At 42.8% G+C, this 11,974-nt stretch overlaps 2 protein-coding genes across 21 annotated transcripts in view; one reads left to right on the top strand and one right to left on the bottom strand.

The window, feature by feature from the left end:
* LOC111247940 (uncharacterized) overlaps positions 1-7,643 on the bottom strand; it is a 39,336-nt gene extending 31,693 nt beyond the window's left edge. For 3 of the 12 annotated variants that reach the window (XR_015323498.1, XM_086983315.1, XM_086983316.1), the window contains exons 1-3: positions 5,587-6,021; positions 2,455-2,723; positions 579-883 (exon numbers count right to left, since the gene is read on the bottom strand). Coding sequence is in view for 11 of the 12 variants with exons in the window: in XM_086983315.1 (XP_086839441.1) it covers positions 579-883; positions 2,455-2,468 (319 nt within the window). In the remaining variant the exon portion in view is untranslated. The other 9 variants (XM_086983312.1, XM_086983308.1, XM_086983309.1 and 6 more) reach the window with 9 other exon arrangements.
* Positions 7,644-8,028: 385 nt separating this feature from the next.
* Tomosyn (syntaxin-binding protein tomosyn) overlaps positions 8,029-11,974 on the top strand; it is a 73,528-nt gene continuing 69,582 nt past the window's right edge. For 4 of the 9 annotated variants that reach the window (XM_022799526.2, XM_022799524.2, XM_022799525.2 and 1 more), the window contains exon 1: positions 8,029-8,169. The gene's annotated coding sequence lies outside the window, so the exon portion shown is untranslated. Of the gene's footprint in view, positions 8,170-8,671; positions 10,625-11,176; positions 11,878-11,974 lie in introns of those variants that run through there. The other 5 variants (XM_022799522.2, XM_022799516.2, XM_086983298.1 and 2 more) reach the window with 3 other exon arrangements.

Below are 11,974 nucleotides of genomic sequence, written 5' to 3'. Positions count from 1 at the left end.
AAAACGTTTTGCCGATGTGGTAATGTGCAAACTAAGGTCTACCCTAAGAAACGTCACTTCAGCTTTTTTATGTCAAAGAATTTTTGATAGATCCATCTACTTTTCGTCTGTTAGAAATATAATATACTATTCTCTCTGCGTTGAAGAGAGAAGTTTTTCTTGACATTATTAATTGTCAACCAAAAATGCGTATTAGATACCGGGATACAAAGCGCAAAATAATTGTGGGTGTAACTCTGCTGGGTCACGACCATTATGTTCTGACACTATGTATTGTAGATTTCCTGAAGGGTTTAGTTGGTGTTTTGATTAGCTGCTAAAGTAAATCATCATATCTGCATCAGCTGTGGTATCCTAAACATTAGCTTCTATTCAATTATAAAGTGACCCTCAGACTTTAGTTAAACAAGTTCGATTCCAACTATCGATTTAGCGCATAGTTGCGCGTTTACATTCTAAGGTATACCTGTCTAAATCTTTTTTCATTGAGCCACGGGCTGTAAGCCTAAACTAAGAATACTGACGCCAAAAACGCAAAAATGCCGCTGTTATTATATTTTATAAACAGTCATACTAACATTTTATATCACACTGCAGATCTTTTTTTAGCTGTGGTCCAGCTCTCTCGACAAGTCTCTTGGAAAAGGCGTTTTTATCGTTGAGGTGTTCATTTGTAGGATTAATGAGCGCGTCGACTAGAAGATTGCAGAAGTCGCCCTGGAATACTGCAAGTTTCGAGTTGACTGCTGAGTTGATGTCAAAGGGTGGTGATGGATGGTTGAGGTCCTCATCAATGTATTCCCGTTGAGGGATGTCCTGCGCCGGAGTCTGACTCCATGGTGTGAGCTCTAAGGCGGATACTGTTGACGAGGCCTCAATACAACTGTAATAACACGTATCGTTCAATCAAGTGCGATAAACCCATAAAGTGTACTACACAGTGCTACAGCAGGATACTTTAAATACGTGTAAATGTGGAAGATTCAGGGAGATGTTTGAAAATGCCCTACAGTCAAAGAGGTGAGAGAGCATAATGAATCGTATATATGTAGTACCCACTAACTTTATATGTTTATTGACCGACACAAATTACAGTACTAAAAGCTCTAATGCAATTAAGAATTATCCGTGTTCAAAGTGTATGTGGCTCATCGATTGTTAGTTAAAGCAAGATGGCAGTACGATGATTACGTGGATTAGGGGGAGGATAAAATGGATAATTGATTAGGCGTGAGATATTAAATGTTTGTTCTTTTATCTAGGTTAATGAGTAATAATGTATCTCTATCATATTTTTAGCTTCTGTATTATGTTGAGGATTTATTAGTTGACAAGTCAACAGTTTTTCATAAAACGAAGGCTCGGTATAAGATGACATTCGACCAGCACATTAGTCGCAATACGTATATTTGGGACAATAGCCCAACTGGTATGTTGACAGCCACCGATCAATAATATTGAGAAAGGAGTAAGTTGAAAAATACCGCAAGTGACACTAATTAGCTCGCGAGCTGCTTAGCATTGGGTCATTTAGTTAACCAGTCATTTCTATTGTTTTTTTTTTGTTTAATAAGGAACCCGAGTACTAACATCATTTGTATGACGCACGAAATTATTGCACGCGTTTAAGACATCGTTGGAGATTGAAATCGCAAACATGACCCGACTTTAAACAACCAACGTTTTACCATCACTAGAAAAAATTATTCAAAAGAGTTCAGCCGTAAATATATTAAGCAAGGACATCATCTCAGTTCATTAGTTGATATCACACCTACTTTACTTTGTAGTTTACGTGTTATTAATAACACGCAAACTCTAGAAATGTTGAAACGTAATATCAATTTCCTGTTAGAATAAGGAGCGCTTTGTCAGCGTGATAAATATAGTTATATTCAGTATTAGTCACTCGACGGAATTCTTCGTTAAAATGATATAGACATTTAATTGACAGAGGTAATAGAATAGGAGTTCTAGATTACTCAGTTGTCACAAGGCCAGCCTAAGTGCCTCAAGACCACTATGGCTGTCGCCCGTTAGCTTAATATTACATTTTACACATCAAAATAAACTTTCTATTTTATCTATTTGCACTAAACGAACACTCTAATTATTAACTGTCATCTTATGGACATCTCCTTTGTATATTAGAAATCGGTGTTTACACTGTACCACTAACCCGCTGTACACTGATACATTGAAAACCTCGCTAAAAAACACTACTTATTATAATTGTAATGTTATGCACAAGAAGTATTTAACAGGATAAGTTTTTACAAATAAATGCCAATGCGTTATTAGTTTGGCTTTAGACGACAAAGCCTCACAATAGAGCTAACTAGGCTAGCAGCAGTAAACATCAGCGATCAGCTGTTCAAAATATCTTCTTTGTAATTGCACAATTTGACATTATCTTAAATGAACGATCAGCGTTTAAATTGTTTCAATACTTACTCTGTTTGAGTCATGCTGTTTGGCAATTGGTCTGTCCGTGGAGACGCTCCTCGGGAGCCAGCGATTTGCAAAACCTCGGTGAATCCTCACGCTTAGCGGGCAAAGCTATCAATCCAGAACTCTAAGCAGGCAATAATCGCTGCCTGTCCTGACACAAATCGTTTCCTGGTGAATGCCGCACTTGAGCGAATGCTCATCAGCACTCGAAAGCAAGTATTTTACCACGAAGTCCTGTCATCCGCTCAGGTACACCCCACTTCAGAAATCGCCTACCCTTGTACAGCAGTAATTAGTTGATATTAGTAACTTAGGAAGACACTGACAATGCGATTTTACTGTTAGCATTTAAATCTGCATTGAAACTAATTTAATTGAAGAGTTATTTTTTATGAATCGCTTAGTTGTTTTTTTGCTATATTATGCCTGCTGTGCTTTCGTTGCCACTGGCGTCTGCGATCTACGTTTGTTGTACGTCTCGTCGTCGTTGTTTTGGCTGTTGCTTCTATTAACATTTACCTTTTGTTGGAAACTTTTCTTAGCAATTGTTACCACGTTTGCATATTATACAGTACGTCAACAACGAAGGATGCGATGGATTTAGGAGATTCGTAATATAGCAACACTTTCAGCAACTGTAATGACAACAGCGGCAACATCAAATCTCATCTAAGCACTACTCTACTCCACTGTGTTCCATTTGGGCCCTTCCTGCCTGCAATACTAAACGGGAAACAGCATCAGCTTGCGGCATTTTGTCATCGACACGCTATTACATAGGTAAAGACCAACGCAGCACCCGTACAGTAAGATACGCAATGACGATGATGATGCACGACAATATACCACACGGCCAATTGTAGACCACAGAGGCGCGTCGACAAACAGACAAATCTAAACAGCGCACAGGGACAATAGCCCAACTGGTATGTTGACAGCCACCGATCAATAATATTGAGAAAGGAGTAAGTTGAAAAATACCGCAAGTGACACTAATTAGCTCGCGAGCTGCTTAGCATTGGGTCACTTAGTTAACCAGTCATTTCTATTGTTTTTTTTTTGTTTAATAAGGAACCCGAGTACTAACATGATTTGTATGTATTGGACATTACCTGGCCGAGACAACATAAATGGGCTCAAACCCAACAGCTGGACGAGCGTCCGTTAGAACAAAAACTAGTCTAGCCATTGGGTCCACTATTTTTTTTTTCTCTTACGGTACGCTCCAAATGTACTTATATTTACTCATAGACTATGCGCTAGTACTAATAGCAGCAATAGTGGTAACAATTAAAGATTTCATAAACAAAAAGTAATAGTGCTGCTGTTGCAGCCGCTAATAAAATAGAATCATTTCGATAGAGAGTTTCTGCGGGTCCACGCAGTACACGATATCGACGCGTAAGATCGTTTTGGTTTGTATCAAAGTACGCACGCAGGCAACAGATGGACAAAATCGTTGAGTGGCGCTTCTTTTCAAGAGTGGCGACGTTCACAATGATGATGGCACTGTTGATAATCTTGTTGATTTGTGCCAAGATAAGATAGTGCGTACACGATCCGTATAGGTTTTCACAAGGATGCTGTACAGTAGAAAGGAAAGAGATATGTCCGTTATATATATATATATATATATATATATATATATATATATATATATAAACAAGTAACTCTATCATTTTTTGGTGTTCTTTATACTGGTTCGTTTGTTTATCGGTCGATCTATCGGTCGCCCTCTCTTCCTTGTCTCATTTGATTCCCTTTCTAGTGGGCGACGATGGCAGTTGCAGCAGGTACCATTTCATCACGTGAACCACGACTGCCTGGAACGCAACTTCCATCCGCTAAACGGGCAGACGGCAAAAGCAAGCTCGCTGCTGCCAGAAGACCGATCAGACTATGATCTGTCGCTTATGGTCGTAACATGCGACATTGTTGGTGCCGTCGCAGCGGCCACAATCGCATATCGACACGATGCGAAAAATGGAATAACACTGGGAAGCGAGTAGCTGCTTTATCCTTTTTATCTTAATGTTATTATTTAAAATGTTAATATTATTAATGAACTTTGGAAATTCTTTTCAAAAAAGACGACAAAAGAACTGCAAAAGAAGAAATACGTTGTTTTACATGTATTATATGTTTACAGTGAAACGGGTAAACATGCATGCATGGAAACGCAGCTTCAAAGTGAGAAAAACAAACGATCGAACCAAGAAAAATTCTTGTTTGTAAATCAATCTAATTTGAGAATAGAATAAAATTCCCAATTTCTAATTTCTACCCTGTAAACGTATCATTAGAGCTAAACAATTAGAAAACACGAAAAGAACTATCCGGCATTTTTCGCTGCGGTGCACATGTCGCTTATTAAAAATGTTAATTAAAAATGCTTTCTTGAATTAGCCGAGTTAACTTTACAAAGTGCATGTAACTAAATATAAAATTAAATGCCCAAACTATGACCCAGGAACTACCAAAAAGCAGCTTTTCAGTAGTGACGTAATACTTTTTAGTGAAAATATCAAAGATTATATGTATACATCCCGATGTTTGATTATTAAATCGTAGTGTTCTGGACACTAACACGAAGATAGTTCTATCTTCGTGTAGTTTCTTTAGTTCTAACACAGCTGATTTTACACTCGGCTAAGGAAAACACACATTTGTGTGTGACCAACAAATATGAGAAAAGGCAATATCTGTTAAGCCAAAAATGTCTATGCCTATTTTCGATAACCACTTATTAGAAATATATCATATGTTCTCTAATAGATTACTAAATGCTAGATTGGTTTATACTGTAAAAGTAACCTCGGAAATATATATCGCTTAGACATTGGTTTAGAAACAGGTTTATACACGTTTAAAAATGTTCATTATAGTCATTTTGACGGAAACAGTACTTCCAAGTACTGTTTATTTCTATTTCTCATTTTAGGCGTTGTTATTCATCCTAAATACGTTTTAATTATTTACATTGAATATGTATGATCATGCCGTGTCATCCGTTTCTGCTGCCTCTTCTAGCTGCCTACGTTTTAGTATAGCTACACTTTCGCTCTATAGGGCTGCAGTAGAAGTTTTTGCCGGGGCAAATGTCTTCCCTCTTACTGTATGAGAGCGTTTCCGTACCTGTGAAATATCGCATGTGGTCTCGATGCGTGGGATCGTTGATTGCAAGCATCGATACCAGGATATGGCATTATTGGGACTTTCGAATGTGGCACGTTCTAAGGCCTTATGAAACGCGAAAGTACCACAGTAGAACGGAGCCTCGCATAATTCTATGATTGTTATTGGCGCCACACACGCTATTTTTGACGGGTGCGTTCTGGAAGTCTGTGCCACTGCTGTTTCTATTCGACGTTTTCCTTTGCCAACACAATTGAAGGCAGTAGGGAAAGAATGTCCGGGGGAGATAGATAGATAGATGAGAAGTGTTTTGATGAAGTTGCTTATTCTTTCAGTCGATTGCATGCAGAGCGGTCTGCGTAAAGCGGTGTCAGTAACGAAACATATACATTCACGCACAAGCACTCACGCGCGCATACTTACATATAGATACATATGTATTTCCAGAAAGTATAGTAAAACGAGAGACACGACTCAGCGTACAACAGCTTCTTGCAAAGTCAATTGCTATTGTTATGGTTGTTGTTATTGTCGCTATAACTTCCCTAACTACGGTAACTACTACTGCTGCTGGCTACCAGTATGCCGCCCATTACGACTACGACCCGACCACAGCTACGCAAAAAATGAAAAAAACGCTATTAATTTTAGTTGCGCAGTTGTCTTTGCTACGAACGCACATACGGTTAGAGAGGAGCAATTATGTAGCCATCATGACCACTGGTGCTACTATTCTAATCATTATTTGCTGGAATTAGTGTTGTTTGGTTATAAGTGATCGATGTCATCATAATCACGATCATCTGCATTTGGATCATGACCAACAATAGGTACATCTCTGTCTACTGTTGTTGTTGCTTTGATCACTGCTTTTTCTGCTTGCGCCGCTACTGCTGTAGCATCGGTTATAATTGTGTGCTGCTCGTGGAAGGCGCCTGCCGCTGCTATGACTAAGCCCTGTTTTAGGACTGCTTCAAGAAAAACAGCAGTACGTCGTTTATGATCATCATATGATGACGCCGTCGCTGCTGCTTCTGAGGAAAACCGACGATACAGCCATCGCCACAACGAAAACAGTCGCTATACAGAACGACAAAGCGAAATAATAGCGATAACTGTGAAAAGCGGCTGCAGCAGTAACGAAATACGATCTTGAGGGCCGTTCATTGTCGGTACGGTCCGACGGTCTATCTCCCTCTCTTGGCGTTGAAGGCAAACGCAGATTTCTAGTCGTCCAACGTACAGGAGCATACAAACACGTGCAGACGACGACGATAGAAGCCGATGGCAGCAGCGGCGGTAGAGCTCTTGTTGTCATTGTTAACATTATGATTATCATATAGTAGACATAGCACGACAGTGTGGCCAATACGGACGTCAACGTGAGCACGGCTGTCACGCTACTGCTGCTGCTGTTGGATACTGAGTGGAGCATTCCTGGCTACGGCGGTGTGTATAAATCTAACCAGAGGCAATACGGACAACAGGTGCAATATCGTAGGCGTCCGTTATTAGCTAGAAGATCGGTACAGAGAGCAGTACATTGGCGCAAAAAAGCCGAGCAAAACGGAAAGAGCCACACAAGAACAGTGTCGACACAAAGGCAGCGCAATTGACGACAGCTAAAGGCGCCCTGATGATGGTGATGATAATGGATACCAGCAGCGACAACAGTATTAGGCGAGCGAACCGCCGTTCTAGTCATTGTCAGCGCGCACTTCAACACTTCGACGTTTGAGTACAATTGTTTGTGGTCCGGTATTAGCATATCGACGCCATCACCATCCTAGACACAGCCTTTAATCTGATTCATAATATCTGTATTGTTATTACTAGAGTAATATTAAAGTGTACCGTAGGAAGGCAGGGAAATCTGTGCGTGTATGCAGCAAACTGGTGACCAGCTGTGTTCATCACTCGCCTCTTTCGTCACGCATTCATCGTGAACTGAAGCGTCACTCACGGCCAAATTCACGAACAAAATTCACCGGCACGCAGGCGAGCGTCGCCACCTCGCGACGCTAAGGTGATCACATAAGTTGTGCTCTATATTCAGTCAGCTGACAACGGCAACGGCAGCCGCGGTAACTGATAGCTGGCTTGTCGCCCTCGTGCTAACAATCCTTCTGTTGTCTGTTTGTCAGACAGTCAGTGTGTCTGTCTGTCTGTTTGTTTGTTCGTTCGTCTTGTCCTCATCGTCATCATCACCATTATCGCCACCTGACAGAACCTACGGGGCAATTGCTTTTATTGCTGCTGCCGCTGCCGCTGCCGCCGCTGCTTTGGATGCGGAATCATTGGTGTGTCGATCAGCTGCGCCGCGATTTTCGCGCTAGTTGAGCTCGCCAAGCTGGAAAACACGCACGCAAGTGTTGTGGTTACTGGAAGTGCCGCTGCAGCCAATTATTGTTGTTGTGGGGCTTACAAGATCAAAGGAACTCAAGTTAATTGACAAGCGAGGGAAGTAGCTACGAACTGTTGCGGCTAAGTTGTATCTAGATGAGTGCTGTAAATGACTGAAGTGATGGCGGCTTATAAGGCTTTGTCAGTCTCATGAGAATGGAGGCGTAATAGGACACAGGGGTAAGTGTATGTGTTGGCTACGTTAGTTTTAAATTGCTGTTGCTGTTCTTCGTGAGATAGCCACGGTTGCCGCTTATTGGCAGAAGGTTAACAAGCTTTGATAGGATATTACAGGCTTGGGGGCGGCCGTATGTAACGGTTGGGGCCTGAGGGTTAGCTTTGTGAGGGAAAACGTCATACTGCAGGTGGCGGTTGATGGTGATTTTTTCGTTGTTGTTACTTAGATATGAACAGTGCTGATTATTGGCGTCACTGTGCAGCTCTGTAAGCGTCAGTTGTGTATGTGAGCGTACGCTACACAATTTATGTCGATGTTGACTGCTGTGGCATCTGATGGTTGGTAATGCGGAGCAGCGGCTGTCCCAAGGCCTCGGCCTAGGCTATGGCGCGATCTCTAAGACAGGACCGCGAGGGGGGGGGGGGAGAAAGAGAGGCGAATCGCGATCACTTCGACCTCATCGTCTTCATCGTTGTGTCGTGGCTTCTGCTGCTGACTGCTTTGCTCTGGTGTGGTCACGTGGACGTCAAAGTGGGGTTTGCGCCTGCGCTTTCGGCCCTTAGAATCACTCGCCGGTCCCACTACACACTACGGGTTCTCTTCTCTTCACCCAACAAGTCCTCAGCTCTCGCCGTCATTGAACTCACAGCTTCCAGCGGACGACAGAGCTGGAACCACAACCTGCTAAGGTGTGTTGACTGGCTAATTAGTGGACAGACGATTAGGCGCAGGCCAAGTATTGTTGGCTATACGGTTAGGCCAACGGTCGTTTATTGGTTCGGTCACTTGGTCCGATTCGTTAGTTAGCGGCCGACGAACGGGCGATTGACGAGCGGCGTGTGGCAGACAGAGATCAACAGAGAGGAGTAAAGCAGACAGAAGGCTGCTGCTGCTGCTGCTGCCGCTACGGGTTCGAGCTAACAGCGCCAGGAGCCAGCAGACAGGAGAGACAGGCAAATAGCGAATAGGGAGGCAAAAAAACAGGCTGGCAGAGGCTGGCCGCTGTTTCTGCTGTCGCGGGCTGCCATTGCAAAGGGTCACTGCTGCTAACTGACTGAGTTGAGGTGACAGAACTGCTGCTATTACTACGGCTGCTGCTGGTGTCGTGGTATCACGAGAGCCGTTTAGTCTTCGCTCTCCCTCTCCCTCAGCGGCCACCATCATTACCGCTACTGCTACTGGGAGCGCCAACTGTGGTAGACATTCTATGAACTGTGAGCGACGACTGTGAAAAAAGACGTCGACAAGGACGATATAGACGGTGGGCGATGATGGCAGTCTGAGCAACAAGAGCGCGGCTGGGCGCGGAAGTGTTGGGCGTTCAGAGTCGGTCGTTGTCGGAAAGCTCGTACAACGCGAGCCAAAAAGGCCCATTGCCACCACCGTAACAATCGCCAGCAGCAGCGCGAAGACGATCGCCACTACAACCGCAACGGCGGCAGCTGCGGCATCATCACTATCGTAGTCAGTTACGAACGCGGTACGAACAAGCGTCGACTGATACAAATACCACAACGCATCATCAGAGCTCAACTAAACTGAGCTGAACTGGGTTGTCGTTGGGCCAGGCCAAGTGGTAACAGCCTGTTCGAAGGCAACAACAGCAGAAACAATTGGTGATGATATTCGATTACCATTAAAACTGTTGCTACAACGACGACGGCAATAGCTACCACTTTTACTATCTTTTAATCGGACAAAACAGTCCCAGAATTGAGCTGCTCAACCTGAGATTAGCTACAGCAGCAGGAGCGACGGGAAACACTTCAGAGAGTGTATGTGATTGAAGAAGATAAGAACAGTCAGAAGACCTACAAAGAAGAAGACTGCAAACTTACTAACTAGCTAATTATTGAAACAAGCAGTTAAACAGCAGTCAGCTCAGCCAGTATCTAGTACTATCATCACTGCTGTACTCATAATGCACTCACACACAGCACAGTGTGCCTCAGCTCTAAGTACGATCCATCGTCGAGGCCGGAGTGCATCACAATGGGCTTGAATTAAATGTTCGGCGCCACGACGAAGTACTGTTATTCCTACTGGCATTGCCAAGAGTAACGAGGCGGCGATCGATCAATTACCAGTCAGTAGGTCGCGAATAGATCGAAACGAAGGTGGCCTATCGCAATGTCGTACTTCCGTTGGATGTGCTAGTGCCGGGGTTAGTAGGGATTAGTTACTAGCTTTCGCGCTCGTAAGTGTCATTATTCGTTAATTGCTCGTAATCACAGGAAACGACGAACAGTTTAAGAAAGGCTAGCCAGTCTCTCTCGATACAACAACAACAACAACAACAACAACAATAACAACAACAACAACAACAACAAGCAGGTAGATGAAGGCGGCGACAACTGTTGTTGCGATTGATTCCGCCGTAACACATTTCCTACCGCCTAGTCCGCTATTGTAATTTAGTTCTGCCTCTGTGAGTGCACAACAGAGTCTATTAGCCCGGTAGGTATACAGCGAACGTAATAGCTAGCCAAACCAAAGATACCATTCGAAGGCACTACAAGCACATGATAAAAACCTACCAATAGTAACCTGCCGGTTAGTTATTGTCTATTTGTCTCGGAGAGTACCAAGCAGTTTATTATTACTCGAAGTAGAACACAAAAAAACTTTTTAAGAAATGTATTGCCAAATTAGAAAAGTAGTTCAATAAAGCAGGCAAAAATAAAAAGGAAAAAGAAATAGAGATCTGAAACGAAAGCATAGCCACTGCTTCGTTTTGTACACGCACACGAATCGTATCAACAGATCGATACCGCCGGTTTTCCACTACTGCATCGGTTTTTTTTCTCGGCCGGTGACGCTGCTAGAGTCGATCTGACACGTTTTCACCCTACAGTTGAGGCTGTCGTCTAGCTTTCGAGTCTAATTATACTTCTTTCGAAATTTATATTGTACTTCTTTACATATATTAAAGGAATAATAAAGATACAATGACAACTACAATAAATACATCGACATAAACTGTTCTCATCTGCTTTGAGTACTAAACAGGCAAGAGCAAGCGAGAGTGGGCGCGAATCGAATTAATTCGAGCTTTCGTCGCCAGTCCTTATCGACTTTGTCCATTGTGTTCGTCTAACCAAGCGTCCAAAAAGCGTCTACCATTTAAAACGGCGGCGAAGAAGGCCATTTTGACTCGCCCCAAATTAACGAGGTTCCAATATCTTACAAAAGGGTGTTCTGCTGTGGCGTACCAATCTACAGATTTCACTTTGATTATTCAGTGTGGTATCCAGTAAAAGTGATTTTAGTGCGTTGTAAACTAGAGACTAATTACCGCCCCTGCTATAGCTTACAATGTACGGAGACAGGACGCAATTCAACGAAATCAACAAGGAAAGCAGACAACAAATAATGCTTTTGAGTAAAGAGAAGGACCGACGATGGTGATTTGATCACTGATACACAGATACGCTCACTCATACTCGGATAGTATCATCCTTGTGTCCATTTACCATTTGACTGCCAGCTAAACAACGAAGGCGCGATGTGAATAAAGCATTTCGCCTGTCAATATCGAAACCAGTATCAACACGGCCACCATCATCGTTTTTGTTGCTGCTGACACAGGCACAGAAACGAAATACAGGCCAGGAAAAAGAAAAGGCGGAAAAAATCGAGTATATCTACGAGATTGGCCGATTTTATTCAGCTGGCAGCACTGCTTTGGGTAGTACCGCAAGGACATCATGGTGACTAGCATTATCGTTGTTGTCTCTTGTTGCTATTGTTGTTATTAGCCTTGTTAATGGATATTTGTGGTTGTTGTTGTTACTGCTTTGGTTATTT

The sequence above is a fragment of the Varroa destructor genome, unplaced genomic scaffold, assembly GCF_002443255.2.
Source record: "Varroa destructor unplaced genomic scaffold, Vdes_3.0 BEIS01000003.1, whole genome shotgun sequence".
Classification (NCBI taxonomy): Eukaryota; Metazoa; Arthropoda; class Arachnida; order Mesostigmata; family Varroidae; genus Varroa; species Varroa destructor.
Note: the sequence above shows the minus strand (reverse complement) of the source record. Positions and strands in the feature narration are given on the sequence as shown.